The sequence below is a fragment of the Quercus robur genome, chromosome 11, assembly GCF_932294415.1.
Source record: "Quercus robur chromosome 11, dhQueRobu3.1, whole genome shotgun sequence".
Taxonomy (NCBI): Eukaryota; Viridiplantae; Streptophyta; class Magnoliopsida; order Fagales; family Fagaceae; genus Quercus; species Quercus robur.
The window spans coordinates 13,942,373-13,970,182 of record NC_065544.1 but is presented as its reverse complement, the minus strand read 5'-3'; the positions used below and the strand labels follow the sequence as shown (position 1 = coordinate 13,970,182).

General features: G+C 31.9%; 3 protein-coding genes and 1 pseudogene across 10 annotated transcripts; all 4 read right to left on the bottom strand.

Moving 5' to 3' along the window:
• Positions 1 to 7,112: 7,112 nt before the first annotated feature.
• LOC126704735 (cysteine-rich repeat secretory protein 38-like) lies at positions 7,113 to 9,992 on the bottom strand. Its single transcript, XM_050403751.1, has 2 exons — positions 9,960 to 9,992; positions 7,113 to 8,050 (listed from the first exon to the last, which is right to left on the bottom strand). Exons 1-2 carry the CDS (start codon positions 9,990 to 9,992, stop codon positions 7,259 to 7,261), a joined length of 825 nt encoding a protein of 274 aa, XP_050259708.1. The 3' UTR covers positions 7,113 to 7,258.
• Positions 7,448 to 17,156, bottom strand: LOC126707669 (mitogen-activated protein kinase 20-like). Of its 8 annotated transcripts, XM_050407489.1 has the most exons (11): positions 16,985 to 17,156; positions 16,082 to 16,134; positions 15,875 to 15,935; positions 15,600 to 15,739; positions 13,853 to 13,911; positions 12,230 to 12,638; positions 11,263 to 11,311; positions 10,622 to 10,706; positions 10,306 to 10,362; positions 9,567 to 9,623; positions 7,448 to 7,582 (listed from the first exon to the last, which is right to left on the bottom strand). In XM_050407489.1, the coding sequence occupies exons 2-8, from the start codon at positions 16,101 to 16,103 to the stop codon at positions 10,685 to 10,687; spliced, it is 762 nt and encodes a 253-aa protein (XP_050263446.1). In that variant the 5' UTR covers positions 16,104 to 16,134; positions 16,985 to 17,156; the 3' UTR covers positions 7,448 to 7,582; positions 9,567 to 9,623; positions 10,306 to 10,362; positions 10,622 to 10,684. The 8 variants fall into 8 exon arrangements, with proteins under 8 accessions (XP_050263446.1, XP_050263449.1, XP_050263445.1 ...); XM_050407492.1 differs by lacking the exon at positions 10,306 to 10,362 and having other exon boundaries at positions 7,482 to 7,582; XM_050407488.1 differs by lacking the exon at positions 7,448 to 7,582 and having other exon boundaries at positions 8,043 to 9,623.
• A 6,329-nt stretch (positions 17,157 to 23,485) lies between these two features.
• On the bottom strand, positions 23,486 to 24,064 carry LOC126704734 (cysteine-rich repeat secretory protein 38-like; annotated as a pseudogene).
• A 1,169-nt stretch (positions 24,065 to 25,233) lies between these two features.
• LOC126706804 (cysteine-rich repeat secretory protein 38-like) lies at positions 25,234 to 26,167 on the bottom strand. Its single transcript, XM_050406360.1, has one exon. It carries the CDS (start codon positions 26,145 to 26,147, stop codon positions 25,419 to 25,421), a length of 729 nt encoding a protein of 242 aa, XP_050262317.1. The 5' UTR covers positions 26,148 to 26,167; the 3' UTR covers positions 25,234 to 25,418.
• Between the last annotated feature and the right edge of the window lie 1,643 nt (positions 26,168 to 27,810).

The following is a 27,810-nucleotide window of genomic DNA, read 5'->3' as shown; positions in this document are numbered from 1 at the left end:
ATCATTGGATTACTTCTTCTTCTTATATCCTCTATGCTTGCAAAATTTCAAGAAAATTAAAGATCACTAGCTATGTTATCAATAAATTTTTTAAATTGCAAGTTTTTGTAATTTTAAATTATGCATAAAATATAAACTTATAGATCATACAGTAAATATTATCCGATTAATACAAAATTTGACATATGTGTTAAGAGTATAAAGAATATGCAATTCAACGGTTAGATTTTCAAAATATGTAGTAATATTTATTTTATTAAGTGAGTTTGTAACTTTAAACTACAATCAATTGACACAAAATTTAACATGTGTATTGAGAGTGATGATGCCAGAATCGTCAATCGTGGTGATCATCTAGACATGATGTCGCTCAAGGTTGTTAGGTGACCTGCACAAGAACAAAAAGAGAACTTCCACTCGAGAAGTCATCGGTGTGGTGTCAGCCACTGAGTCTCCAATGGCAAAGTCAAATAACTGAGGAATAATAGTAATGGCTAGAGCTCTGATTTTGTTATATGTGGATAAAAATGAATTCGTACCTCCTTTTGGGTTTGACATTGCCTATATATAGGGCTTTTCCTTCTAGTCGTTGGTGGTATTCAATGGTGATTTCAATGCCTTTTCGTAACATCCCAGGGTGGCTTAAATGAGAGGATTTGATATCTCTTCCAACGGCCATGTTTCCTGCTTTCATTGGTGAGTAACGGTTTCCCAATAAATATATGCTTAATGGCACTTTCCCTCGTTCAGAGTAGACTTATCTGGACGAGGGGATTTATTTGGTTTGTCAAAGAATATAAGGAACATGCAATTCAACAGTTAGATTTTCAAAATATGTAGTAACACTTATTTTATTGAGTGAGTTTGTAACTTTAGACTACAATTAATTTTGTAGCTAAATTTTGTCCTATTAAAATCTTTTTTGCCCATATTTTATCAACCAATAGGACTCAAATATCTTTTGCCTAAGCTTTATCAACTAACAACACCCAAATCATTTTAATACATAAACAACAAACCCCAAAGCTTAAGCCACAGAGAGAGAACGACGGGTTATGCTCCTTGTCGTTGGTCATTTGGCTTTGATTAGACAATGGCTAGCTTCGTCATTTGCCACTGGCTTTTATCCCACCACTTATCAGTGGTGGATTCTTTGTTTGTTCAATTAGTGGGTTCTATGTTGCTGGTTCAATTAAAATTGGGTGATTCAATATTTTATTCTATTAAATTCATTTACAGAAGTTACTTTCCTCTCCATACTAACAGCGATGGAGCCAAGACTTTGAGTTTAGGGGGTGACACTGACCTCTAGCTTGGCGGCTTCTTAGCCATTGAGGGTTTTTTTTTTTTTTTTTTTTTTTTTTATCATATGTGCACTTGCTGGGTAAAGACAAAATTATTCTATTTAGTATTTAAAACTTTTTAAAGGGCCAGTTGTTTGTTTGAGTTAAATTGGTTAATTGGACTTAATTGTTTTTAGCTTTGTTATTGGTGATTATTTGTTGTTGTACAAATGTTTTTGGGCTAGTATATGTTGTTTTAAATTTTAGATCTATAAATTTTTTTAATGGACTTTAAAATGATGAAAGTACTAGAGGTGTATTGTTGATATAGTGAGTGATTATTGGTAAGTAAAAAAGTTATATAAATGATAGGGTTAGATGTGAACCAATAAGAATTTGTACCTCAACAGTTTATAAAAATATTGTAGGTAAGTTTGTAACTGTAACATTGCTCTAAAAGAATCAAAAATACTGTTAAAGGAGCAAAATGTAATTTTATATATTTTTAAAAAAAGTTTAGGGGCGGCCATTGGCCCCCTGGGTCAATTAATGCCTCCGACCCTACACACCAAGAAAGTCACTGTAGTTCATCCAAAATATATATTTTTTCTAGCTGCCACTTGAATTTGGGACTTCACTAGCTAAAATGGATGGGATTTTGTGTTTGCATATGTTGTTGATGCTTTTAGGAGGTTTACTATGAAAGAAGGCATGAAACAGTGTCACTACAAAGATATTCCGGAAAGAAATGTACTTAAGGATTAATCATTAATGTATGGTAAATTATTAAAATCAAATAAAGTCAAGAAAGTTTGAAAGTATTATTTGTAATATAAAGGATTCTTATCACAAGATTCAAATGAAGAATTTCATTTGAAAAATATTTAGTTGGTAAAATAATTTATTTTTGGGAATTTAAAGACCCGTTTGGTAAGAGATTTCTAGTAATGTTGTTTAAGTTTTGTAAAAATATATATAAATAAAAAAATATATGAAAATATGTGTTGTGGTGTCTAGTCAGTAATTTTTATTATTTAAATACTGTTACTAAACAGGCATAAAACTGTCATGATGCTGTTTGAATTCTTTAGAATTTATATTTTATTGTTCCCTGGGTTTATTTCCTCTCTTCCACCCACTACAGTTGCGTCTTCTTTCTTGCGTCACCACTGCCACCTTCCCTCTTTTCCACCACTGTAGTCTATCTTGTGTCAGCATTGCATGGAGAAGAGGAATGAGTTTGGACATGTGAATTTGGGAATGAGATAGGAAATGAAATGTAAGATCTCCTTTTTGGATGTAGAACTTGGCTTTTGTGTTATGCTTTTACATCACGTAGCAACTAGCTCATTTCACCATTTAGTTGATTTATATGTGATTTACATCCTACTAGTTATGCTACTTATGCGGACTGTTATCTATAAATTTCATTAGGCATGTGTTCAGGGCCTTAGGCTCTATTTTTCTTCTTAAGTCAAGTGATAAGATTCTCATTCATCAATTAATGCCAACTTAAAAGGCTATCTCATAGTATTTTCCAATTAGCTCAATTGGTAAAATATCTGATAGTTAAATAAGAAATTTGGAGTTTAAATCCCGTCTACACCAAAAACTGATTGGTGTCTTGGTCTAATAGTAAAAAATACAATTATCAGAAGCGGACACTATAAGTTAAAACTCAATATATATATATATATATATATATATGAGATGGGTTCAAGTTACACTTGGTGTAACTCTATAAAAGTTACACATTTTTTAGGCGATAGATTTCCCAAAGATCAAACAGTTAAAAAAGAAGACATATTTATCTATTATATCATTAAATACTTACCTAATTAGTAGTTTCCACATTATCACTCTCCACATTAAATATTTCTCGTCTCTCTCTCTCTCTCTCTTTATTAATTCATTCTTTCCTTTTTCTTTGAATTTTTTTTTTTGGGAAAATTTTTCTTTACAATTCCTCATACGTTTCTACTCGATTTGAAAATCAGTGCGGTTACCTGATGCTATGGAGATTTTCTTTTCCTTTTTTTTTTTTTTTTTTTTTTTTTTGAGAAAGTGCCATGGAGAAGTTTGTTTCAAGTAGGTGTCCATTTTAAATTATTTTCTCCTACAAGTTAACGTTAGAAATTAGAACTGGTTTCGTTGTTACAGATTTACTTGTTTATAGTGGTGTGGCTATTATGAGTTCTTGTTTATTATTGTTTAGTGTCTTGGTTAGTTGTTAACTGAGAGCATGTTCATTTGGATAAAGCAAATTAATGAAAGGAACAAAATAAAAATTTAAAGGAGCAAGTACTATTTAGTATTTAAATTCCTAACAATTTCTCAAAAAAAAAAAAAAAATTCAAGTTCAGGGATAGCCATGATTAGATAATTTGAATTTCTTGCAAATAGATTTGTACTGAAGTTTCTACCCACACCAAAATTATATAGTGCTCTTTAACAGATGGAAAGAAAAAAAAAAGATATTATGCTCTACGGATAGAAAGAAAAATGAAAAAAAAAAAAGTATAAGGAGAGAGAAAAAAATTGTAGTATTAATTAGGTAATAAGGGGAAAAGGAATAGCATTTAATGATTTTTTTTTCAACTATTAGATCTTTTAAAAATCTATGGTGTAAAAAAGGTGTAACTTGAACCCATCTCTCTCCCTCTCTCTTTATAAATATATATATATATAGAAGAAAAAAAAAAAAAAGCCACCTCGTAAGACATAAAATTGGGCCAAATATGGCCTAGAGCACCAAAGCCTAATTAAGTGCCGGTTTGGATCCAGTTGAAAGTCAAGTCTGCATTTTGCGTTTTACTTTTCTTTTTTTTCTTTTTTTTTTTTCCTGCACAGTTTCTGCTTTAAGGGGACAATAGTACTGTTCACATACTGTTGAGCATTGTTCATATACTGTTTGGCATTGTTCACGGGTTAAAAAATATTAAAAATTGGTCTCACGATACTATTCACACATTTAAAAATAATTTTGTTACAGTATTTTTAGTTTTCAGTTTTAGTAGCAATAAGTTCAATTCAAACGGACCCTAAATGTTTATATATGTTCGATTTTAGCTCATGGTTTTCTCATACAAGTGGCCCACTTTTCAAGCCCAATTACTCTACTATACTTGATGGGTCTCGCAAACCAAAATTTCTACCTTAGAGATAGGCTTTAAGGCCCATGAGTTTCACTTCATTTATTGGGCTTTGCAAACCATATTTTCCTCATTCAAAAAATGGGCTTTACAACCCATAGACTTTGACTACATAAATTAGGCTCATGGTCGATAACCTTTCTCATAGCCCTCAGTTGCAACTTGCATACAACGGGCCGCTGAGTGGGTAAAAAAACAATTGAAGCCGCTATCATTTGCAAGAAAAAACAAATGTAATGGGCCATTTCATTAAGACAAGACAACACCAAAGTTATAGCACTATTTTGCCGATTGTTTTGGTGTTTAACGGAAAATATAAGTACCTGCACCGCACCACACATACTTCTAGATCCACTGACTGAGAGCTGGACTTCACCCCTTAAAATTAAAACATGAAAGTGCCCTTCTTTCATCTATGTTTGGATTCCAAGAATACTGAAAAAAGAAAAGAAAATCTATTTTGCTTTCCCATTATTTCTCAGTAAACAAACATAACATCATTTCTTAAAGAAACAAATTTGAAATAGACAAATCTTTTCATGACATGAAAGGGTTTTTTAGAGACGTGAACAAAGCTAATTGCTTTTATAAGGTGAGTGGATTTTCGGAAATTCTAGCTGGGTACTCGTTACTGGATTGAGTTTTTGTGCCTTTTCTTTTTCAGGTTAATTTTAGTTATTCTGAATTAATATTTTATAGCTGGTTGTGAATTGAAATTATTATTTATATGTACATATGAAAATATAAATCCTCGAGCGAGTTCAGACTCAACCTGCTGTCATTTTGAGTACCAACGGCTAGCCTTAGCAGTTAGCAGGACCCTACTGTTGAGACTCTGGTCGCTCTTTTTCTATTCTTTTTTTAGTTCTGTTTTCGTGGGGTTGCTAACCACTGTGTTCATCTTTGTACAGCTTCAAGATAATGGGACTTGTACTCTTTTTTCCTCTTTTAAATATATTTCTATAGTTTAAGTCAAAAAAATAAAAAGAAAATATAAATCCAAAACATATCTATATATATATATATATATTCTTTGAACCTTTATAGAATAGTGATATTAAAAATATTATAAATTTTAATATCTAAGTCGTACAAATTAATGTGTCACAAATTATATAAAACTAACTTGTAACCTCATGTATATATATGGATACACTTAAAGATATATAATAAAATACTTAATATAATTCCTATATATATAATTTAAATCCTTTTGATAGTCATTTTTATATTTTGTTAACTCTTTAAAATTTTTTGTAAAATGATATTATTAGGTATAAAATGTAAATTGTCCATTTTTTAAAAATTATTGTGAAACACTTTTTTTTTTTTTTTTTTTTTTTTTTTTTTTTTTTTTTTTACAATTACATATTCTAGAATTTTTGGTTTTTGTACTTAATAACACACTTGGATTAATATTTAGGATGTGGTCCTACATTTAATTCTAAAATTAAGAAATAAAACTCCTTAAGAATAAATAATTTAGGACATATAGTACAAAATTGAAATTCTAATTTAAAATTCTAATTTGAGTTTCTTTAATAGTTACTGATGTACAAGTTTTATAAGTTCTCAATAAATACCACTATTGTTTTGTTAAAAAAAAAAGTTTTGCAAAGGCCTTTTAAATATATATATATATATATATATATATTATCAACTTTCAACATATATTCATTTCTCCCATAACAGAACTGTGACAAAATAGACCTGCAATTGAATATATTTTCTTGATGGTCTATATATAATCTAAATTACAAGCCTATCATCTTGCCATTATGTAATTATTGTGTTCATTTTTTGTATTAGGTTTCATCAAACTCTTGACATATTCAGTGCTATAACTGCTTCTTACAATGATATTTTGGATTAGCTTAATATCCTCCTTAATGTATTGACTCGACTTTGAAGATTTAGTCCCAAATGTTTAGACAATGATGACATACCAATTCAGTTGGATATATTTGCCCTATTTTCTATGTGATTTCCACTATAATAAATTGTTATTATTAGTATGTGATATTGGATGCTTTTGAAGATATTGCATATTTGCATACAAAATTCAGGTATTCTAGAGTATTCCCCTCATTCGAACTCATTTGATTGCAATGAAAGTAATAACAATGGTGGTTGCTCATATCATATGTTAGTCCAAGTGGTCTCTTGGAGAATGGAAGTACATACATGAAGCGATTTGAAGAGACTAATATTTAAAAATTTTAGGGGATATTAGATACTATATGTTTAAATATACAAAATTATTTAGGTTTGAATGTATGTAGTAAAAGTATGAGAACTAAGGTTATGTTGGATGCAAAGATCATTAATATGTAAAATGATCCCGCACATTGCACGGGTTAAACACCAGTTATTATATATATATAGATTTATTTAAACATTCATTTATTAAGTGTTGAAGTCTACCAATTGTGTTATTTATCACACTAATTTGTAAATATTTTGAAGTAAAATCTGTAATAATTATAACATTTTCTTTTATAAAAATTAAAATAAATAATTTTCTTAAATGTATGTTTCCTTAAACTATATTGTGTCAGAATAAATTATACATGGAAACAAAAGGAGCCTAAGTTTAAATGGAAGCGAAATTTGTCATTCTTCCACAACAATCATAGTAAGAAACAAAAGGAAGCTTTATTCAATATTTCAACAACAGTTTGAAACATGCAACCAATGCAAAGCAGCAGTTAATATTGCATTTTTTTTTTGCAAAATGGAAAATCAAAAACGTGTTTATACAACCAACACCTATTATCTTACGCATATTATCTTTTGTTTTTAGAAGAATTTTACACATATTACCTAAAAACTAAAGAAAGGGTAAATCTCATTTCTTATGTTGCATCTCCCAGTGGCAACTCTTCCCCCGACTTTACCATTACAACAATCAGGAAGTTCACCAATTATACCGTCAAGACATTTGAAGCAGTCATTGCTAGAAAGATCCCTGGTGCATTGTACCAAACCATAGAGCTTATATGAACCACCAACTGCATAGTCTAGCTCTCCAACTGCATAGAGTTTTGGGGTGAGTGTTGCTTCTGTGGCTAGTAGGCTCAACAACTCCCTTGTTTGATTGGTAAATGTTGTGGTATTGCTAGCGTTTTGAGGGTTCCACAATGAGAACTGGTTTTGATTATCAATTTGGTGAAAGAAGTCAGTGTTCAAGTACTTCAAAAGACAATTATCGTACCATATAATTGCACCTTTATTATATGGGCAGGGGTGAGGAATTTCACTGCTAGCCTCATTAACACAAGTCTGGCAGTCTGTGGCACTAACATCACCTCGACAAAGTGAAAGCCCATAAGCTTGGTTTGGAGAAATACCAACTGAAATGAGACCAAAACCCTGTGGAGGGGTTTGGTTATAAAGATTTCCCAAGAGATTGTTGAGGTTTAATTCACATGAGTTATTGGAGGCGAAGTTCCCAGCAGAACTTGAACAAAAATGGAAGATAAGGCTAGCTCCAAAAGTGGTTTGGAACTTTGGAAAAAGAGAGCAAAGGTTAGAAGGCAGATGGAGAGGGTGAAGTGTGAGGAAGACATTTTTAGAAGGAAATGGGAGGATGATTATGAGTTTAAGGTATGGAGTCTATGGAATATGGATCTCGTAGCAGTTATTTATAGTAAATCTCAACTACTACCTAATAGGAAAATTAATATTATATTGATTCTAAAAAATTATTACATAACTAGTTAGTTTAATAAGTTGATTAATTGCGTTGTAAAATTAACGAGAGGCCTAAATATAATTTTTATTTGGACAAAATTTAGTTATAAAATTGGTTGTAGCCTAAGGTTACAATCTTACTTAATATCTTTTTATTAGATATAAATTTTGATAAATCTACCATTAGATTACCTCTTATTCTTATATCCTTCATACTTGTAAAATTTCTAGAAAATTAAAGATTAATAGCTATATTATCAATAAATTGTTTAAATTGCAAGTTTTTGTAATTTAAAATTATGTATAAAATATAAGGTTATAGATCATATAATAAATAACATTCGATTGGCACTAAAGTTGGCATTTGTATTAAGAGTATAAACAATATGCAACCCAACAGTTAAATTTTCAAAATATGTAATAATGTTTATTTTATTGAGTAAGGTTGTAATCTTATACTATAAACAATTTTGTAGCTAAACTTTGTCATTTTTATTCTTATTGAAACAATCAGTTGCTCATCAGCCTGATATTTAATGAGGTTTTTGTTCTGTAAAATTTGTTTGTCCTTAATTTGCTTTTGCAGATAATCTCCTTCCATTTGCATTGCCAGACCATTAAAATTTGCTATAAAATTAATCTTGTTTTCTTTCATAATTTAATATAGATCTGTGTTGTTTGATTTTCTTCACTATCTCGTGATGACTCAAACTAACTTATTAGGAGTTCTAGCTTTGTTTTTATTATTTTTTTTTCTTGGTCTTTCTTTTGTATGGTTTAAGTCCGTTAACATTTTAATTAAGAATAAGAGCTATCTCATTTTTATGAATTTTTAATGGGTAGTGTTTGGTCTTCTTAACAAATTCAGCTTTATTTCTTGATCCTAAAAGCTTAACAACAGCCGGGCAGAGAATCTGTTGTTCAAACTTCAAACCAAAGTTGTAGTGAATTGGAGCTCAAAAGAAAAAGAGCAAACAGCAAAATCATGAAATACCCTTTCTGCTGTAGAGAGGGAGAGAAGAAGGGAAAAAAAAAAAAAAAAACAGCCACGTGACACTTAGTAGTAGAGAGAGACGTAAGGGTGGCAAAATTGTAAAAACATGGCTATAGACCCGCTTTGGGCTGCGTTTGAAACGCGGCTGTAGGCTCACACCTATAGCTGCGTTTTCTAAAAGACGGCTATAGGCTGAGACTTATAGCCGCGTTTTTAAAAAATGCGGCTATAGTAAAGCCTCCTACATTTGTTTTGTCTATAGGTTTTTTTTTTCTTTTGCTAAATCACAACTTTGTGCCCAAAATCACAATTTCTTGCTAAATCAGAACTCAAAACAGATTAAGAGTTATGGGGGAAAAACATGGAAATAAGAGTTATGAGAGTGCAGATACATATTGAAATAAACATATTAAGTCAGGCAATTCTAGTTGAAGAAGAGTGTACCAAATAATTACTGAATAGAAGGTCTCTTGGGCTTGTTGGTCTTTTTCTTCAATTGAGCTACATTAAGGTTAGCCTCTAACAGTTAGCGAAAGCTAAGAAACAAAGTTTCAAAACAATTAGATACATCAGGCTATAATGGTCGTTAAATAAAGTCAGTCTTTTTTTTTCTTTCTCTGGTATTAGTATCAACTCAAGGTAGGAACTACTACTGCATAGCCGCCTTCATTTAGCAGCCCATATTTTGATGTGTGTTTCCAAGTAGTGCTTTCTCCTTTTATTTAGTGACTGTTTAGATCCGGCTGAAAAAGCCAGAACGTTTGTGTCTGGCGTTTTTTTTTTTTTTTTTTTTTTTTTTTTTTGATGCACGTGTTTCTAGGTAGGAGACAAAGTTACTGTGCATGTACTGTTCATAGGACCCACAGCCATTTTATTCAGAAAAAATATTAAAAATGAGTCCCACGGTACTATTCACACATTTAAAAATTATTTTGCTACAGTGTTTTCAATTTTCAGTTTCCAGCAAAATAAGCTGTATCCAAGTGAACTCTTACAATGGTCAATTTGAAGTGGGATTAATTGGCAAGAGAGAGTATTTTGTTTTCCTTCTACTTGATTCTTCTTATGGAGGCTAGGAGCATACTTTTAAGTCCACTAATAGAATGGAGCCTAAGGTGGGTTATCTAACCATAAAGCTCAGCATATGTTGAGTTATGAAGTTTATAATTATATAGATGTTTACCTGCTTCTGGATTAATTGAATTGTAATGGGTCTCTGCCCAAATGCTTAACATAAGAACTGCAAAATCCACAATTCATTAATTTCATATTCACAGTTTACCAAGTATAAAATTAAGGCATGGCCCAAAAATTAAGGGGCATGAAGTTGCAACTTTCTATAAGAATGAATTCGGAAAAGTCATTTGAGTGAAAAATAAAAAGTGAGTCCTAATAAAAAGTATGACATATCTATCAATGAGAACTATTATGACCTTGATATAAGTTTGTAATTCACATCAAGTTTCATAGGGATAAATGAATACTTGTAAAAAGTTTACCTCTTTTGGACTTTTGAATGTGGGGAAGAATCTCAGTGTAACAAGTATCCTTAAAGGAAGTAATCAAAAATATCTTGACACCAAACTACAATCACAAGGTAAACATGCATCACTTATCAAAAGAAGAAATTAACAAAGAAAAAAAAATGGTAAATCACACATGTACATCAGTACATCATAAGTTGCATGAACCCATATAGAAAAAAAAGGAAAAGGAAATTTCCATAAAAATCACAAGTGATGATGAAAAAACATTAAGGCACCTAGTGTTTTCCTAATCAATAATCGACCAATTTATTTACAATTAGATGAAGGTAAATTTTGAGTTAGAAATAAATTGCTCTCACAAAATTTTTTCCACCAATAAAATTCTGAATTTCGCAATTTGAAGTTCCGCATCAAAATTTTAATATCAAAGTTGTTAGCAATTTGTAATCATATTATATATTCTCAAAATAGCTAAAATGAAATTAAGGAAGCACTGTTAATTAGCGCCCTCTGAATAGAAACTAATAAATGTGACCTCATACACATTTTTTTGGCTATGAAGTAATAGAGGGTTCAATGACCAAATGTGTTCAAAATTTTCTAAGGACAGGACAGCTGAAAGCAAATAGAAAGGTTTGGGAAGCTCCTCTTACCCAATCTGCGGCAGCCTGCAATGTGACATGATCACCCCATTCACCTTCCCTATTTTATTTATGTCAAAGAGTGTAAGTATGAAATAGTTCTAAGTAAACATTCATGAATGCTATAACTTAAAAAGAGAGAATGCCAAAATACTTGCTCATTTTCTCCAAGTAGTCACTATAAGACATAAGAACGTAATTCTTGTAAAGTTCCAGTTGAGACTTGAGCTATTGACATCAACACGGGAAAAAAAATAAAACCTTGACTTGCTTTTGGACATTAGGACTCAAATTCCTTTATAAAAGAGTAACTTTATTGGATAGCAACCAACCTGTTCAATAACCAGTCTCTTACAAATGTATGGAGGTCAGGATCACCATACAGCTGATCTGCTACAGCATGAAACTGGAAAAGTACAAAAGTAATGACATATCTTTTGATTTAGTAATATTGAGGACACATGATCATCACTACTAAGGTTTTGCAATAGAAAGAAAGAAACACATATAAATAAAAGTTATACATAAGGCTGAACTAAAACTACTTAGAAACCATGACAAAAGATTGCTAGACAAAATTTGGAAGCAAAGAAGAATTTATGCCCATGTTGATGATCAACTAAAATATTATGTTGGCATATAATAAACTTTAGCATTAAGTTGTAGAGCTGACATGTTAAAGGTAACGGGAAAAAAATTATATAGTCAAAATGTTTGGAATAGTCAAGGGGGAGGGGGAGGAAAAAAAATGCAGTACACAAAGTTCAATGAAGCAAGCTTGTACAAGGGAACTATTTCCTAAATGTATGGGTAGAACTGAAAGAAGCGACAACCATAGGTTTCAGCCAGCCTAAACTACTCAAATATGACATTTAAGATTGTCACATTCTGTTAATAAACTAACTTTTGCTTTATATTGAGATTAAGAAAAGTCAAGATCAAGGGTAAAGGTATCAGGAAATTAGCTTAAAACAAGTACCAGTGTGAATATACTTCAAGGCACGAAGTAGTTGGTATAGGAAAAACTGATAGTGTTCTCGTGTCAGGTCATCATTGGCTTTGATGACTTGATGAAGATCTGATTCCATGAGCTCAAAAACAACATAAATATCTTTAAAGTCCCTTCTAGAGGGTGGAAGCATAATGTGTATAATTTCAACAATACCAGGATGTTGTAGAAGTCTGAGCAGCTTTATCTCATGAAGAATACGCGCAGCATCAGATATGTGTTCAAATATATCATGTATTTTCTTTATTGCCATTTTTTCACCAGCGCAAGTGTCAATTGCTGAGCAAACAACGCCATAACTTCCTTTTCCAATAACTTCCTGAATTTTGTATTTGTTGGCGTCACCATATTCGGAGAAAAAGTCCATCTCAGTTGAATTCTGCAACATAGAAAACCCCAGATAAGGCAAATAAACACCTTTCTGATGTTCATACTCTTCAAAGAGTCAAACCCCAAAAGTTAAGGCAACAAAAAAAAAAAAAAAAAAACATATATATGCTTATAAATAGAAAACAACATTGAAGCACATAAATTTTGAAAATCATTGTTTTTAATGAATAGAATACAAGACAGACTCTAAATGAAATAGAATTGTCAACAGAAGAAAGTCTTAAAAAAATAAGATCATAGAAATGAAGCAAGCAACCCAACCAAGAGTGAATTTAGAAGTTATGTACACATCCAAAGCATTGCCAATGGCATAAAACAGGTAACTTGGTGAATTCATGTCATTTCTAATAAGAAATGGCACTCCACTAGAAGTGCCCATACTAATTAATGTACATTTCATTAAATTTTATCCATATTGCAAGGTAAATATGCTAATAAAGAAATTTCTTTCTTTCTTCTAAAAAACTTCAGGAGATATAGCATTTTATGATTCATTATGGTAAATCCTATTTTAGTAGGAAAAGAGTAAGAAAATGCATAAATTAAGTAATATGTTGATCCTATTAAGCCTTATCCATATCAGAAATTTTCTATATATTACCCTCGTATTTAAAATCTCTCTTGAGACATTCTTATGTCTGTTTTATTTACGTATATGTCCTATGATTGTACACACTTACTCCCAGGCAACATTTTCACATTAATTTTAACACACACATATCCTTCACTCTTTCAAGCCTTTGTAGATCTGCTATTCTTTGCTCTTATAATTATTGCCTCAGAAAAGAAGAAAAGGAAAAGGATAATATGCAATTTATTCAATTCAATATCAAGTTCATATCCAGAATTATATGACATAATTAGTGATTATAGAGTAATATTATTCCCTATCTAAACCACACCCCTATATTATTCAAAAAACTATTGAGCAAATTAGAGCATTTAAACTCAAAATTAAATAATAATAAAAATAAATAAATAAATAAAAATTATCAGCAGAACCGTTTAAGATTCTCAAACATGAGTCATCCGTAATGATAGTGCACTTATCAAAAAATAAAGTGCAGGATAATGCATAGTTCAGGATAACAAATAAACTATGCACACATGAATCCGAGGCATTACTACACCAGGATATGAAATTACTCTAAAAGGAGAAGAAGAGGGGGGAGGGGGGGTGAGAGAGAGATCATGAGGCTATACCTCCCCAGATGCATAGATGCAATAGGTCCTCCATATCCAAACATGCCAAAAAAAGGCTGCTGCATAAATACAGAAACAGTTCATAATAAACTGAACTAGCATTGCTACTAAAGGAAACAATAATGACCATGATAGTTATGGTTAAAGAGGTTCTCTTTATAATATTAGTATATGATAAATTACGGAATGTCACAAAAAGCTTAAACTGTCCCCCCCCCCCCCAGCACCCACCCATCCATGGGTGGCCCTAAGTGAGGCCAAACACATTTGATTTTTAATATTTTAAACGGAAGGTAGAGTGGAGACAAGGATCAAGCTTGGGACCTCTTGCTTTGATATCATGATAAATTACCAATTGTCCCAAAAAGCTTAAGTTTTTAGGAAATTTTGAATTTAATTACTTAACTATAATTCAAATAGTATATAATAATATGAAAGATGGATTTACTCATTTACATTAACCTAAGTTATTATTTCAACTTTCAATGACACAAGAGATTACCTATTCGCACATGCATTTATAAATCTTAAAGATTCCATTATCATCACCAAGCAGTAGTTAATTATAAATAATGGCTTCAGAAACACAGGAAAATAGCAATATGGTATAATACTTCATGAAGGCCAAAGCCCTAAAAATTACCACTATGCCCCACAGTAGGTGCCCATGGTAGGATATTCCTTTTAGATGGGGCCAGCTGAATTAATCTGATTATCAGCTCCCACATATGCAGAAAGTAAATCTTTATAAGCTTAATTTAGCAAAGATATTTTTTCTCCTAGTTTGGTAATAGAGCAAACAGTGTTTGCCAGTGAATATTGTTTACTACTATTGTTTGAAGTTTAATTTGTGTCTATTAAAGAAATAATACTGGAGGAATATTTACATAATGAGCTAGAAAAATATTGGATGCTGGCCCTCTTACTGTGTATTTCTTACATAGGAAAGGTGGTAACAATTTGATACGGAATATTCTTGATGGTGACAGCTAGTGGGGACACCTCACCGCTTGAATATTCCAGACTCTTCTAGAAGAGTACCACCCATAAAACACAAGAATATAACCCTTATAAAATCATCTTTCTACTTTCTAAAAGAGTCAAATTTGGGCAATCCTTAGTTCTGACAAAAGATGACAATTTCATTATAGCTGGGTTTCTATTTTGTTTTAATCAAGAATTTATGTAACCAATAACAAAAGATTTTGGAGCCTTAAAAAAAGTTAATGCGTCTTATAATGTTTCTTGATTCCCTAGTTTAACGTGTCTGAATGAAAAATCTTTTTTAGCAAGTCTACCGATTTGAAAATCAGGTCTCAATAACCATATTCTATTATTGAATAAAAAAAAAACTCAATTTGGAAGAAGATACCCCCAATTTGATTTCATCTTCAATTTGGAACACTCCTCACTAACTTATTAATTATTGCTAGGTGGGAAAAAAATATTTAAGAGGAAAACCTCCAAAATGGAGAAGAACTGATCTGCTCCACACCAAAATACCAGAACGCCAAAAAATTTGAACTTTTATGAATGAAGTGCAATTTCTTGAGTAATAATGAACAATAATACAGTTGAAGCACAAATAACAAGTCCGTCCACTAGAATGCAGGGCATTCTGCCAATTTCAAAGGCAAAATGTACAATGGCCATGCTTATAGGGTACTGATATGTCAAACAGTTTCTAGGACTCAAAAACACAAATTTCAATGAGCAGATTAGAAACTAACAAAAACAAAGGACTTACTTTCAATCGCAGAATTTGAAAATAGCAAAAAATCTTCTTCCAGTCCAATCACAAATATCTTTTGTGTTCTACAGTAGTCAAGAATAAGATCCTTCCAACATTGTACCTGCTTCTCACGGGTGTCCCTTACAGGCTGCAAGCTGACAAACATAAACCAAGGTATGTAATAGAATGAATCACAATTTCCAAATGAAAAATAAGATTCAATAACACAATGTTGAAAAGATATGTCACAAAATAATTAGTAAATATAGAAAGAGAGAGAAGAAGATTACATGAAGTATGGAGGGTAATTGAAGAAGTGAGGTAGCTTAAAATCACCCAATTTCTGCATATCTCAATTATAATAATAATGATAATAATTGCAAAATGAAGAACAAAACTGAAATTTCAGAAGCAGTCATCAAGTCAAGTGGCTAATCAGCAAGCAACTGTACTAACAACAGTAGATTCTGTGTTTCTGCATTCGTATAAGGCCTTACCAGGAACAAAATTTGAGTACATTTGCGTGATCTAGAGAGTGGAGAACCCTAACCTGCACGCAAATGCACCGCAAAAGAACAAGGCAATTAAAAAAAAAAAAAAAAACTCATATCATATAAACACAAACACAACACTCTGCATATATAAAAAATGCGAAACTGGTTGTGTTTAAATGAGCTTTTTTTCAACAGTATCTTTTGTTTATTGTGTAAAAATTTAAGTAAAGTCGTACATTCTCTTATGATGTGAAAATAAACTCATTGAAACCAAACTTAGACCATTATTGAACTAGTTATACCACAACAGTACTTCCTAAAAAAAAAAACCAGTAGCTCATTCAACATACTTGTTTGGCATCAAAGTAAAACTAATACTATATGTGATTCAAAGAAATCCACAATTAGTAACAGACACTATTTGTGATTCAACTAGTTTGAAATTTAAAACAGTGCTTGCATTTTCAGATTTGCCTTAGATCAACAATTTTACACAAATTTGAATCAAAGTAACCGAAACAGAGTCCACACCAGACTGCGATTCACCAAGTGGGTTTGATTTTGAAACATTCGCCACCACAACCCTCCTATTTTTTCTACACAACACTGGCAAAGCCACCACCTTGACCACATTTCTGACTCTCACACTCTCTACAACCACACTCTGACTCCACATCTTCCCCAAAACAACCTCGTTTCTCAAAAAACCAAGACTCGATGACCCACCAGCCATTACAAACACTCAGAGAATTCGACAAATTATAAAGCAATTCCCACACCCCCCCCCCCAAAAAAAAAAAAACTACAAACCACACTGTAATTACACACAAAAACACAGTAGCGAGCTGATCAAAATCAGTAAAGTCACAAAGGATTCATTAAGAGGAGACGAAAAAGAGTGTGTACCTTGTTTGGAATGAAGGAAAGTTAAGGTCTTTGAATGGACTTTTAGCGCACAAGTGAGGGATGTGGAGACTCGGTAGAGTGAAACTGAGAGTGGAGGAGGATCGGTGGTAGAGAGGGGTGGGTTGAAGGTGAGGGTTTGTGAGTCAAAGGGAGAGAGTGAGAGAGACTGAGAGACCAGAGTATAGTTTAGGGTTTTTTTTTTTTTCTTTTTTTTTTTTTTAATTTTATTTTATACAAACTTGTAGCCGCGTTTTTAAAACGCGGCCTAATCCCAACCCACAAAAACGCAGCTCAAACATGCCAAAACGCGGCTATAGAGCTGATCTTTGCTATAGCTGCATTTTTGCCAAATGCTGCTCAAAGCCAGTCTATAGTTGTGTTTTTGTAAACGCTGCTTAACGAGTTAGTGTCATATTCAGGTTGACATGATAGATCTGTTTAATAAAATTGTTGTATTAGTGTCCAATATATAGAACTCGTTTGACCTGTCTAACCCGTTTAATTAAATGACAATTTACCAATATACCTTTCAAATCCTAGGTATATAAATTTATTAGTTGTTGTGATTTATTTTCTTTAACCATGTTATGATTGATTATTTGTGATATTGAGATATGATTTAGTTTTAAATGATTATTTGTGATGCCGTTACTTATTAGTTTTGAATTTTATATTAAAAATATTTATTTTTTTGGTTTTTCATAATTCAGTTTGGTTAATAATATATATATTTTTTCATTTTGATAAAATCTAATAAACAGGTCGACACGATTGATCCGTTTAATAAATAGATTGTATTAGAGTTGAAAAATCTTGACTCGTTTAATAAACATGTCGAGTTAGTATTGACCCATATAGTCGGATACTCATGAGTTAATATGACACGAATTCGACACGTAAATGTGAAATTCCACCTCTCAGAGACATTATTTAGATATAGCGTTAACGTTTTGAAAAAAAGTTAGTCAATAAAAGAGATGTCAGCAATATTAATAATAGACATGTGTCACAAGCTGAGTGGTGATACATGACGTGGGATAGAGGATGTGTGCTCCTAAGGATACTAAGAGAAAATATAATTAGAATTCTTAATTAGTCTCCAATTTTATGCTATGTGTGCTTATTTTCTTCCTAATTTTGGTGCAGAATGCGTTGTTCAACACAAAATATGAGGAGTTAAATTTTTTTTAATTTTAATGTATAAATTTACACCATTGTGAGAACCGAAAGGTTCAACATGTTAAAAGTTAAAGAAAAAAAATATAAATTAAGTTCAAAGCTCTTAAAAAATCTAAATAGAATTCTCAATTAGTATCCAATTTTGTGCCACATATCTCTAATTTCATCTTAATTTTGGTGCCAATGAGTTGTTCAAGACAAAATATGAGGAGTTAATTTGTTTAGTTTTAATGTATAAGTATACACCTTTGTAAGAATCGAGGGGTTCAAAACGTTAAAACCTAAAGAGAAAGATATAAATTAAAGTCAATGCTAAGAGAAAATTGAATTAAAATTCTCAATTAGTGTCCAATTTTGTATCATGTGTTCCTAATTTTTTCTTAATTTTTGTGCCAAATGAGTTGTACAATACAAAATACGAGTTAAATTTTTTAATTTTAATGTATAGTGAAAACCGAGGGGTTCAACATGTTAAAACTTAAAGATAAAGATATAAGTTAAAGTAAAAACTTAGAGAAAATCTAGTAATAATTTTTAATTAGTGTTTAATTTTGTGTCATGTGTCTATTTTCTTCCTAATTTTGGTGCTGAATGAGTTGTTCAACACAAAATATGGGGAGTTAACTTTTTTTAATTTTGTAGACAAGAACCTGAAATTGTTACACACTTGCTCTGGGTATGTCCATTTGTAAGAAACGTTTGGGGGTCTTTTTAGGGGGAAAATCCAAAAACGCAGCAATGAAGAAGATGATTTTTTCCTGCTGTTCAAGCGTTTGCAGAGTATTCTGAGCTTACCTGATCTGGAGAGGTGGGCAGCCACAGCATGGGCTATTTGGAATGCAAGAAACAGATATTACTTTGAGCAGGTTCAGGTACACCCACGAATTATCATGGAGGGAGCAACAGGCTTGGTTGACGAGTATCAAAGATTGATGACAGCACAGGTGTAAAACAGGGTCTTCATCTTCATAGGACTGCCTTTGGTTGTTCATGTTATGTTTCCAATTTTACTATTTGGGGATACTACTGCTAGTTAGTATCTCCCCCAAGCCAATCTGTTTCGGTGTGGCTATACTTGTATTACAGTGTTTTGAAGAAACAATAATTCTATCGTCTTTGTTCCAAAAAAAAAAAAAAAAAAAAACACTTGCAAGAGGCCAATTTTTGGATCTTAGTCGAAGTTTAGGAAATCAATTTAGAAAGATACTCTCCAAGCTTCAACAATTTTTTCGACTTGTCAAAACAAGATAAATTTCAAGATTTTGTAAAAAATGATGAACTTGCAATGCGCATTAATCTGTAGCTAAAATCCTTGCCAATCCTCCTGTGGCATATGACCCGCACCCTTTTTTAACTTAAGCATGATGGCAATTGGATTTCCTTTTTGAAACTCTTCTTCAGTAGATTGAGTCAGATTCTTATCTAATATTTCTCAAACCAGCAGTACTTGTTTATCCCATCTGTAAGTCCAAAATCCATTAATTCACAATTCATTACTCATTAGCAGAAAGTAGAAACTCTTCTGCAATAAGTGTTTACAAAACTCGGTGTAGATGACACTAGCTAGTTACAAATCCAAAGGATACATAAAAAAGGCCATCATCCAGTGTGAGTCTAGCCAAAGTAGGATTTTGGAAGGCGAGATTTGGATATGGTCCTAAACTTCAGGATATTGCCTGAACAATCTAAATTTTGCACATGGCTTGACAGCTTGAGACTTTTACATAGGAAAGCTAAAAATGTAGAGAATCGTTGACTCTTAGATCATGGAGATTTAATTCCATCATTTCAACCACTTAAAAGCCATAATCACACAATCCTTTTTTTTTTTTCTTAAAAAAAGACAATCACAATGGAGAGCATTGTAGAGATATTGTGGGGAAATGCAATTCAAAGACAATAATTTTGCAAGAAGTATGTAAAAGGTTACAAAAAGTAAAGCATAAATTCTGTTTGCCTGAATTTTGTGGCATGCTTAGGCACTGATACAACTGCTTTCTAGCCTAGCAAAGTGAATTTTTTTGGCTTGCCAAGGCATGCACTTTAAGTCCGCTATCCACATGTCTTCTAGAATATGTCTCATAATAATCAAATTGTGAAAATGTGATATAGAAAGGGGCTAGCCCCTGAACATCCAGACTAAACCAACAAATCTACTACTACACTAGACAATCAATAAACTAGAATGGAGCATCTGACAAAAACCTCAATAGAGAACTTAACGCTTCCAGATAATGAGAAAACAAAAAATAATGTTTGGGTAACCATAGGAAACCATGTTTATGTCATGCCACACTAAATGATAAGCAAGCAACCATAATAAAAATGGTAATGATTTGTATCTTCAAATGAACAATGCTTCACACACAAAAGATTTTTGTAATTGAATAATTATAAGGTTTTTTTGAATGAACCAAGACACATCTAACTGAATAATTATTCTGAGGCACAAGAAAGTTGCAAAAAGAAAAAGTTGATAAGTTTTTTGTATCCAACCTTTACAGGGAAAATTCTCGATTTCATATTTAGATTCCCCGTTTATGTTTGGATATGGAAGTTGTAATGTTAGGGATAATAGATATCCATTTCCAAGAACTAAAACCAAAATCAAAATCTCTCTAAGTTTCACATTATACATTTGCTAAATAATGTTTTAGGGGGCAAATTTCACATGGATTACAATTGGGGGAAAATTGAAGCAAATGGCTTCATTTTCAATTTGAATCTGCCGAATAGGGAATTTCAGGTCAAATTTCACAACTTTCCCAATGTGCTCCAAAATTCCTAGAGGAAAGAAAATCTCTCAAATTGGGCCCAACATAAATAATAGAGAAAAAATAAAGGTTAAAACCACCATTCATAAACACAAACCTATAGGATAAAATTCAGGAAAAAGGGATGAAAAATGGTTAGCTGAGATTTAGGGGCAGATGTGGTGAAGATCAGTGAAGAGGAGCAGAGTTGAAAGAAAGAGAGAGGAAGCAAGTTTTTTTTTTTTTTTTTGACATTATACACTAGGGGTGTGCATGGGTCGGGTTGGGTCGGGTTGAGGGGATTTTTTGACCCAACCCACCATGACGGGTCAAAAAAAACCCAACCCAACCCAACCCATCACATAAGTCCAACCCAACCCAACCCAACCCACATGGGTCGGGTTGGGTCGGGTTGAACCCATGGGTTTGAAATTTTTTTATTATTATTATTAAATTGAGTATAAAAAAAAAATGAAAATATTAAAAAAACCTAAAGATTAGTATCAAGGTAACTCTTTAAAAGCAAACAACACTAATGACTAAACAACAATAGTAATTTATTAGGATTTGTGTGAACTAATTAGTTTTTATATAGGATAGGAAGAACTGACTATTTAAAAATATTTATTAATTATATAATATATATTATATATATATATATATATATATTAAATTAGTATTAGTAGAAGGAACTGAGGAAATACTGTTTTACAACTATTTTTTTTTAAAATTATTAAATATATAATATATATTTAAATGTATATATATATATATATATATATAAAAGTTCCCTACAATTGATTTTAAAAAAATTATTAAATATAAAAATATATTTTAAATATATATTATATATGGGTGGATCGGGTTGGGTTTGGCGGGTTTGTAATTTTATGACCCAGACCCAACCCAACCCGCCATAAAAATTTTTTTTGTAACTCAACCCAACCCACCAAGCCTTAAAAACCGACCCAACCCGGCGGGTCGGGTTGGGTTGGGTCGGGTTTGGCGGGTCGGTGGGTTTTCTGCACACCCCTATTATACACTAACCTATTCTACCAGTAAATGGTAACCCCCTAAAATGATTTAAATGGTTAAGAGGAAATAGTGGGTACTATAGAATGACCTTATCTTTTCATAAAAGATCAAAGGGGAAATTATAATACGAATTTTTTTTTTTTTTTATTGCAAGATGGAGATTTGGCAAAAATTTAAAATTGATCTTCTAATTTTCAGCATTTTTTATTTCAGTTCTTTAACTGCTTGATATATCATTTCAATCCTCTAACTTTAAATTGTTGTCGATTCGAAACCAAAATGACATCATTTTTTTTTTTTGAATTAAAAGAAAAGAAAAGAAAAAACTGTTATTTAAAAAAAGAAAAAAAAAGAAAACATTCAGGGGAACGATGACCCCCTTTCCTGAAATCAAAAACAAAGAAATATTGAGAGAGACCCAAATCCCTAACTCAAAGCAAGCCAGTCATGACTCTACCTCTATAGACCAATTCTAGGTGGATTGTAGACGAAGTAGGAGGGCAACGAGTGAAGCTGGCATGCGTGAATTAGGTGTCACATCTGGAAGACTGGAACCCATGGTGACTGAGGGCCTTAGCAAGCAGCCCATGGATGCCATCTCCAAGAAGATTGCTTCCATGGGATTCAACTGTGTTAGACTCATTTGGCCACTTTTCTTGGTCACAAATGACTCACTGGCTTCTCTCACTGTGAGACAGTCCTGTCAGAGTCTTGGGCTGTCTGAATCCATTGCCGAAATCCAAGCTAACAACCCTTCCATCATAGATCTTCCCCTCATAAAAGCTTACCAGGTAAAATACCTATTCCATTTTTTTTCTTTTCTAGATTTTATAAACTGAGCAGCCATTCTTATGTTTTGGGCTGTGTCGTTTTTTATATAAATAGATCCTAAGCAGAACATGGGAATTAATTACGTTAGGCTTCTTCATGGGTATGGTTTGATCTAAGTTGGGGAAATACCATGGAAAGACCAGGTCATTCTTTTCCCCAAATTCTCAAGTTAGGGATTTGGGTCTCTCTCAATATTTCTTTGTTTTTGATTTCAAGTAAGGGAACGACAAATGTTTTTTAATAATAGTTTTTTTCTTTTCTTTTAATTCTGAAATTTATGAAAAAAAAAAAAAAAAAAACCAAAACGATGTTGTTTTAACTCACTTAACGGCAATAAATAACTGAGATCTAATGAAATACCGAATTGATAATAATTAAAAGTTAGAGAACTGAAATGGCAAACTTGAAAGTTAGAGAATTGAAATAAAAAAAGGTTAAAATTAGGGGGTCAGTTTTAGATTTTTGCCTAAAAGTTTTATTCTAACCTAATTTAAGTGTATATATGTGTGAAACTCTCTCTTCAAATACTTGAACCTCGGTTTTTTCACCCTACACTTAGATTTGTTGCTACATGTAAGGGTAAGAAGATAAAATCAACTCTACTTTCTCTTTCTATATTTTCACATTCTTTGTTTTGTATATACATCTTTTTATCTTTCTATATTTTCTCATTCTTTGTTTTGTATATACATCTTTTTGCCGTTTATGGTGGTCTGTATATATAGAGGCTTATGGAGTTATGGCTGACAAAAGGGTAAATCTCATATCTTATGTTACAACTCCTACCAACGTCAACTCTTCCTCCTTTCCCATCACAACAACGAGGAAGTTCACCAATTGCACCATCAAGACACTTGAAGCAGTCACTGTTAGAAAGATCCCTCTTGTGCATTGGGTCAAACCATAGAGCTTCTTTGATTCTCCAAGCTCTAGCTCTCCAACTGCAGTCTGCATACAGTTTTGGAGTAACAGATGCTTCTTTGGCTAGGAGGCTCAACAGCTCCCTTGTCTTTGCATTTAATGTTGTTGCCTCACTAACATTTCTCAAGTTATTCATGTAGAACTTGTTTTGATTATCAATTTCGCCAAAGAAATCCTTGTTCAAGTACTTCACAAGACAATTGTCGTACCATATAATGGCACCTTTATTATATGGGCAAAGTCTGTGAATTTCATTGCTAGCCTCGTTGACACAAGTCATGCAGTCTGTGGTTGCAACATCACCACGACAAAAGGGAAAAGCAACTATTACAGCGAACCATCCAACTTGCCGTGATTGCATCTGTTCAATGTAAAAAAGTTGAATGTTTGGTGTTGCGGCACAGTAATTTCTTAGGCGATTTTGCATTTATAATTTTATATATAATCATCACTTTGTCTTGTTTGGTCACATGTTCTAGAAAAAGATAATAAATTTGTTTTTTCTAATCCAGTTTCTTGGTTTTCGTCTACCAGTTATGGTTTGACCATAATTTAAAAAAGAAAAAGAAATGGAAAAGGTAAAGGTTTGTGTGTTTGACCATTAAAAAAAAAGGATTTGTTTTTTCTGAATCTCTCTCCCTCTCTCTCTAAAATTCTTTCTTTCTACCACACTAAAAATCCAATGACACACCAGTTGTTTCTCAAAAAATTTATTTATTTTTTATATAAAAAGAGGAGGAATCATATGTATTGTCTCATCCATCGCTACCTTGGATTCGGGTAGCTTGATCAAAAAAAGAAAATAAGAAACATAAACAGATATGACACTACTAGCAAAAAGAGATACGTAATTGTGTGAGAGTTAGTTTAAATAAAAACTTTTCTTGTTAATTATTACACAAGAGATGTATTAGAAGAGAAGTAGGATAATATATATATATATATATATATGTATGTATATATACACAATTAATATAGAGCAGTTAGCAACCTTCTCTCTCTCTTTTTTTTTTTTTTTTTTTTTCATTATTATAATTGTTATTGTAATTTGTTATTTTATTTTATTATTTGCCACAAAAGAAATTGGCAACCAGAAAATGTAGTACTACATTATTGTTTTAAAATGGGTAAGAATTCTTTTTAGTGCTCTTGTGTATTGGATAGGAAACGAGGTTGACACGTGATCATTTTATGACATATGTTATGCCCCGTATTATTTCCAATAAATAAAAGTATTAGAGATAAGTTAAATTATTTAAAATTTCTATATAGTTATGGTTTAAGTTTTTAACAATATTACAAATACAATAAATTTCACAATTATTAAAGTAATAAATTGTGATTAATGTATACATCATTTTCATGTAAGACCACTATTAACATCACTTTTCTTTTATTCCAATGCCACCTCAATAATTGTAAAATTTGTTTAAAATTTATTGTGGTATTAGACTTTCTGTTAAGTTGTTTGAAGTCATCCATCCTACTTGTCCATTCAAGGATGCAAAATTTGTCATTTATCCATAACAATCATAAAAAGAAAATTTATTTAACAACATATGAGGATGGTTGAAAGTTGAAACATCCAACAAATACAAAGCAGGTTTTATTTCTGCATTCTTCCATAATGGAGAATCATCATAAGGGTGTTCCTACAAACACTTTATTTTATGTTACGACATATGGGTAGTTCTAAACCCTAGAACATACATAATCTAAGAATTGACAAATGGGTAAATCTCATATCTTATGTTACAACTCCCACCAACAACTCTTCCTCCTTCTTTCCCATCACAACATTGGGGAAGTTCACCAATTACACCATCAAGACACTTGAAGCAGTCACTGTTAGAAAGATCCCTAGTGCACTGGGCCAAACCATAAAGCTTCTTTGATTCTCCAAGCTCTAGCTCTCCAACTGCATACAGTTTTGGTGTAACAGATGCTTCTTTGGCTAGGAGGCTCAACAACTTTCTTGTTTTTTCGTTAAATGTTGTCGGCTCACTAACATTTCTCAAGTTGTACATGTAGAACTTGTTTTGATTATCAATTTGGCCAAAGAAATCCTTGTTCAAGTACTTCACAAGACAATTGTCGTACCATATAATGGCACCTTTATTGTATGGGCAAAGTTTGTGAATTTCATTGCTAGCCTCATTGACACAGGTCTTGCAGTCTGTGGTTGCAACATCACCACGACAAAGAGCAAGTCCATTAGTTTGGTATGGATACGAACCCACTGAACCAAGACCAAAGCCCTGGAGAGGGGTTTGATAGTAAAGGTTACCCAAGAGCTTTTTTAAGTTTGATCCATATGGGTCATTGGTGGTGAAGTTCTCTGAGCTTGAACAGAAATGGAAGAGAGGGCTAGCTCCAAAAATGGTTTGGAGAAAGAGAGCAAAGGTTAAAAAGTAGATGGAGAAGGTGAAGTGTGAGGAAGACATTGTCAACAGGATATGAGAGGATGATTGATGGGTTTAAACTTTGGTCCATGCAGCTGTTATTTATAGTAAATCTCGTGCTTACCATTTCTTCTTACTACCGTTCAAGTTGACAAGAAATTGTCAAAATTTGCTGCGTTAATTGTAAAAGTCAAAAATGGGGAAGCTCAAAATGCACTAAAAATAAACTAATTATCCAGAACGTTGAAGGTGCACTTCGTCAACCCCAATAATATATTGGATTGCTACGAAACTTAGAAGGTGAAATAATCACCTAAATATTAAAAAGGATAGTTCTAAAACATTATCACAAAAGCTGTTGTAATTATTAGATTGAAAAAGGCGTAATTAAGAAAATCACAACTGAGGATATCATGTATGGTAATAATAGTCACAAATAAAAACAAACTACTTGTCCAAAAGTTAACTTCATTTTAAACTTTGTTGAGGGGAAAATTTTGATATTCTCAAATAGAATATGATAATAAAATTGGATAAAATTTAAGTTTTGGGGCTTTTTGTGATAGTTTATATCATAACCTAATTTAGATAATGAGATATGAAACATTTGTGATTAACATAATAATAAAGCAAAAAATATTTGAGAAAACCTAATAACTTATTAGTGGTGTTTGAAAATAAATAGGTGGCACCCAAGTAAAATTAGGTGTAAAAAAAAAGTACCCTAACAAACTTCAATCAAAATCTAGTGTAAAATTATATATTTATTTATTTTGCAACGGGTATACACTTTTCATGCATAAAAATTGGTCATTTTCACCGGATAAATCATAGATGGAATTATAAAATGGGTTCTGTTAATGTATGCTCTTAGAATATACATTAATCATCAATTTTAGAAAATTTATTATGAAAAATTAAAAAAGTTGTCAAAAAATTAGTTAATTTTTAATTTTCACATAAAAAGTATCTTAAAATGGTTTATTAATATATGTCGTAAAGGCATACGTGAGTAAAACCCTTATAAAATTTATATTTTCTTAAATTTTCAAGTATAAAAATAAAGATTTTAGATTAAATATGAGACAAAAATCAACGTCTAAGACAAAGTATATTTACCTTTTAATTACGTTATTTAATGCTTAACACACAATTAGGCTTGACAACTTCTTTTGCATAAATTGTATCTATTATTACCATACATGATATCTTCACACTACAACAAAATGTATTTTTAGCGACGAAAATTTTCGTAAGTAAAAGTCCTATATTTCGTTGCCTAGTACCTTTAGTGATGAATTCTTCTTTTTAGTGACGAAATTTGTTTCGTTGCTATAGCCCCATCGCTAAGAGTATTAGCGACGAAAACTTTCAACAAATTTCGTTGCTAAAGATCCGAGTTGTTTTAAAATAAAAATACTTTTAGCGACGAAATTATTTAGTCGCTAAATGTTTTCCTGGTAAAAAATACTATTCAGCGATGAACTATTTCGTCACTACATGTACCTTATTTTATTAGATAATATTTAGTGACGAAATATTTTCGTCGCTAAAACTATAGTCTGAAAAATTCAGCTATATTTAGCGACAAAAATTTTCGTCGTTGAAAGTGTTTTTTTATAAATTTAGTTACATTTAGTGACGAAAAATTTCGTCACTAAATGTAGCTAAATGTGATGGAAAATTCGTCACTAAAGCTACTTAT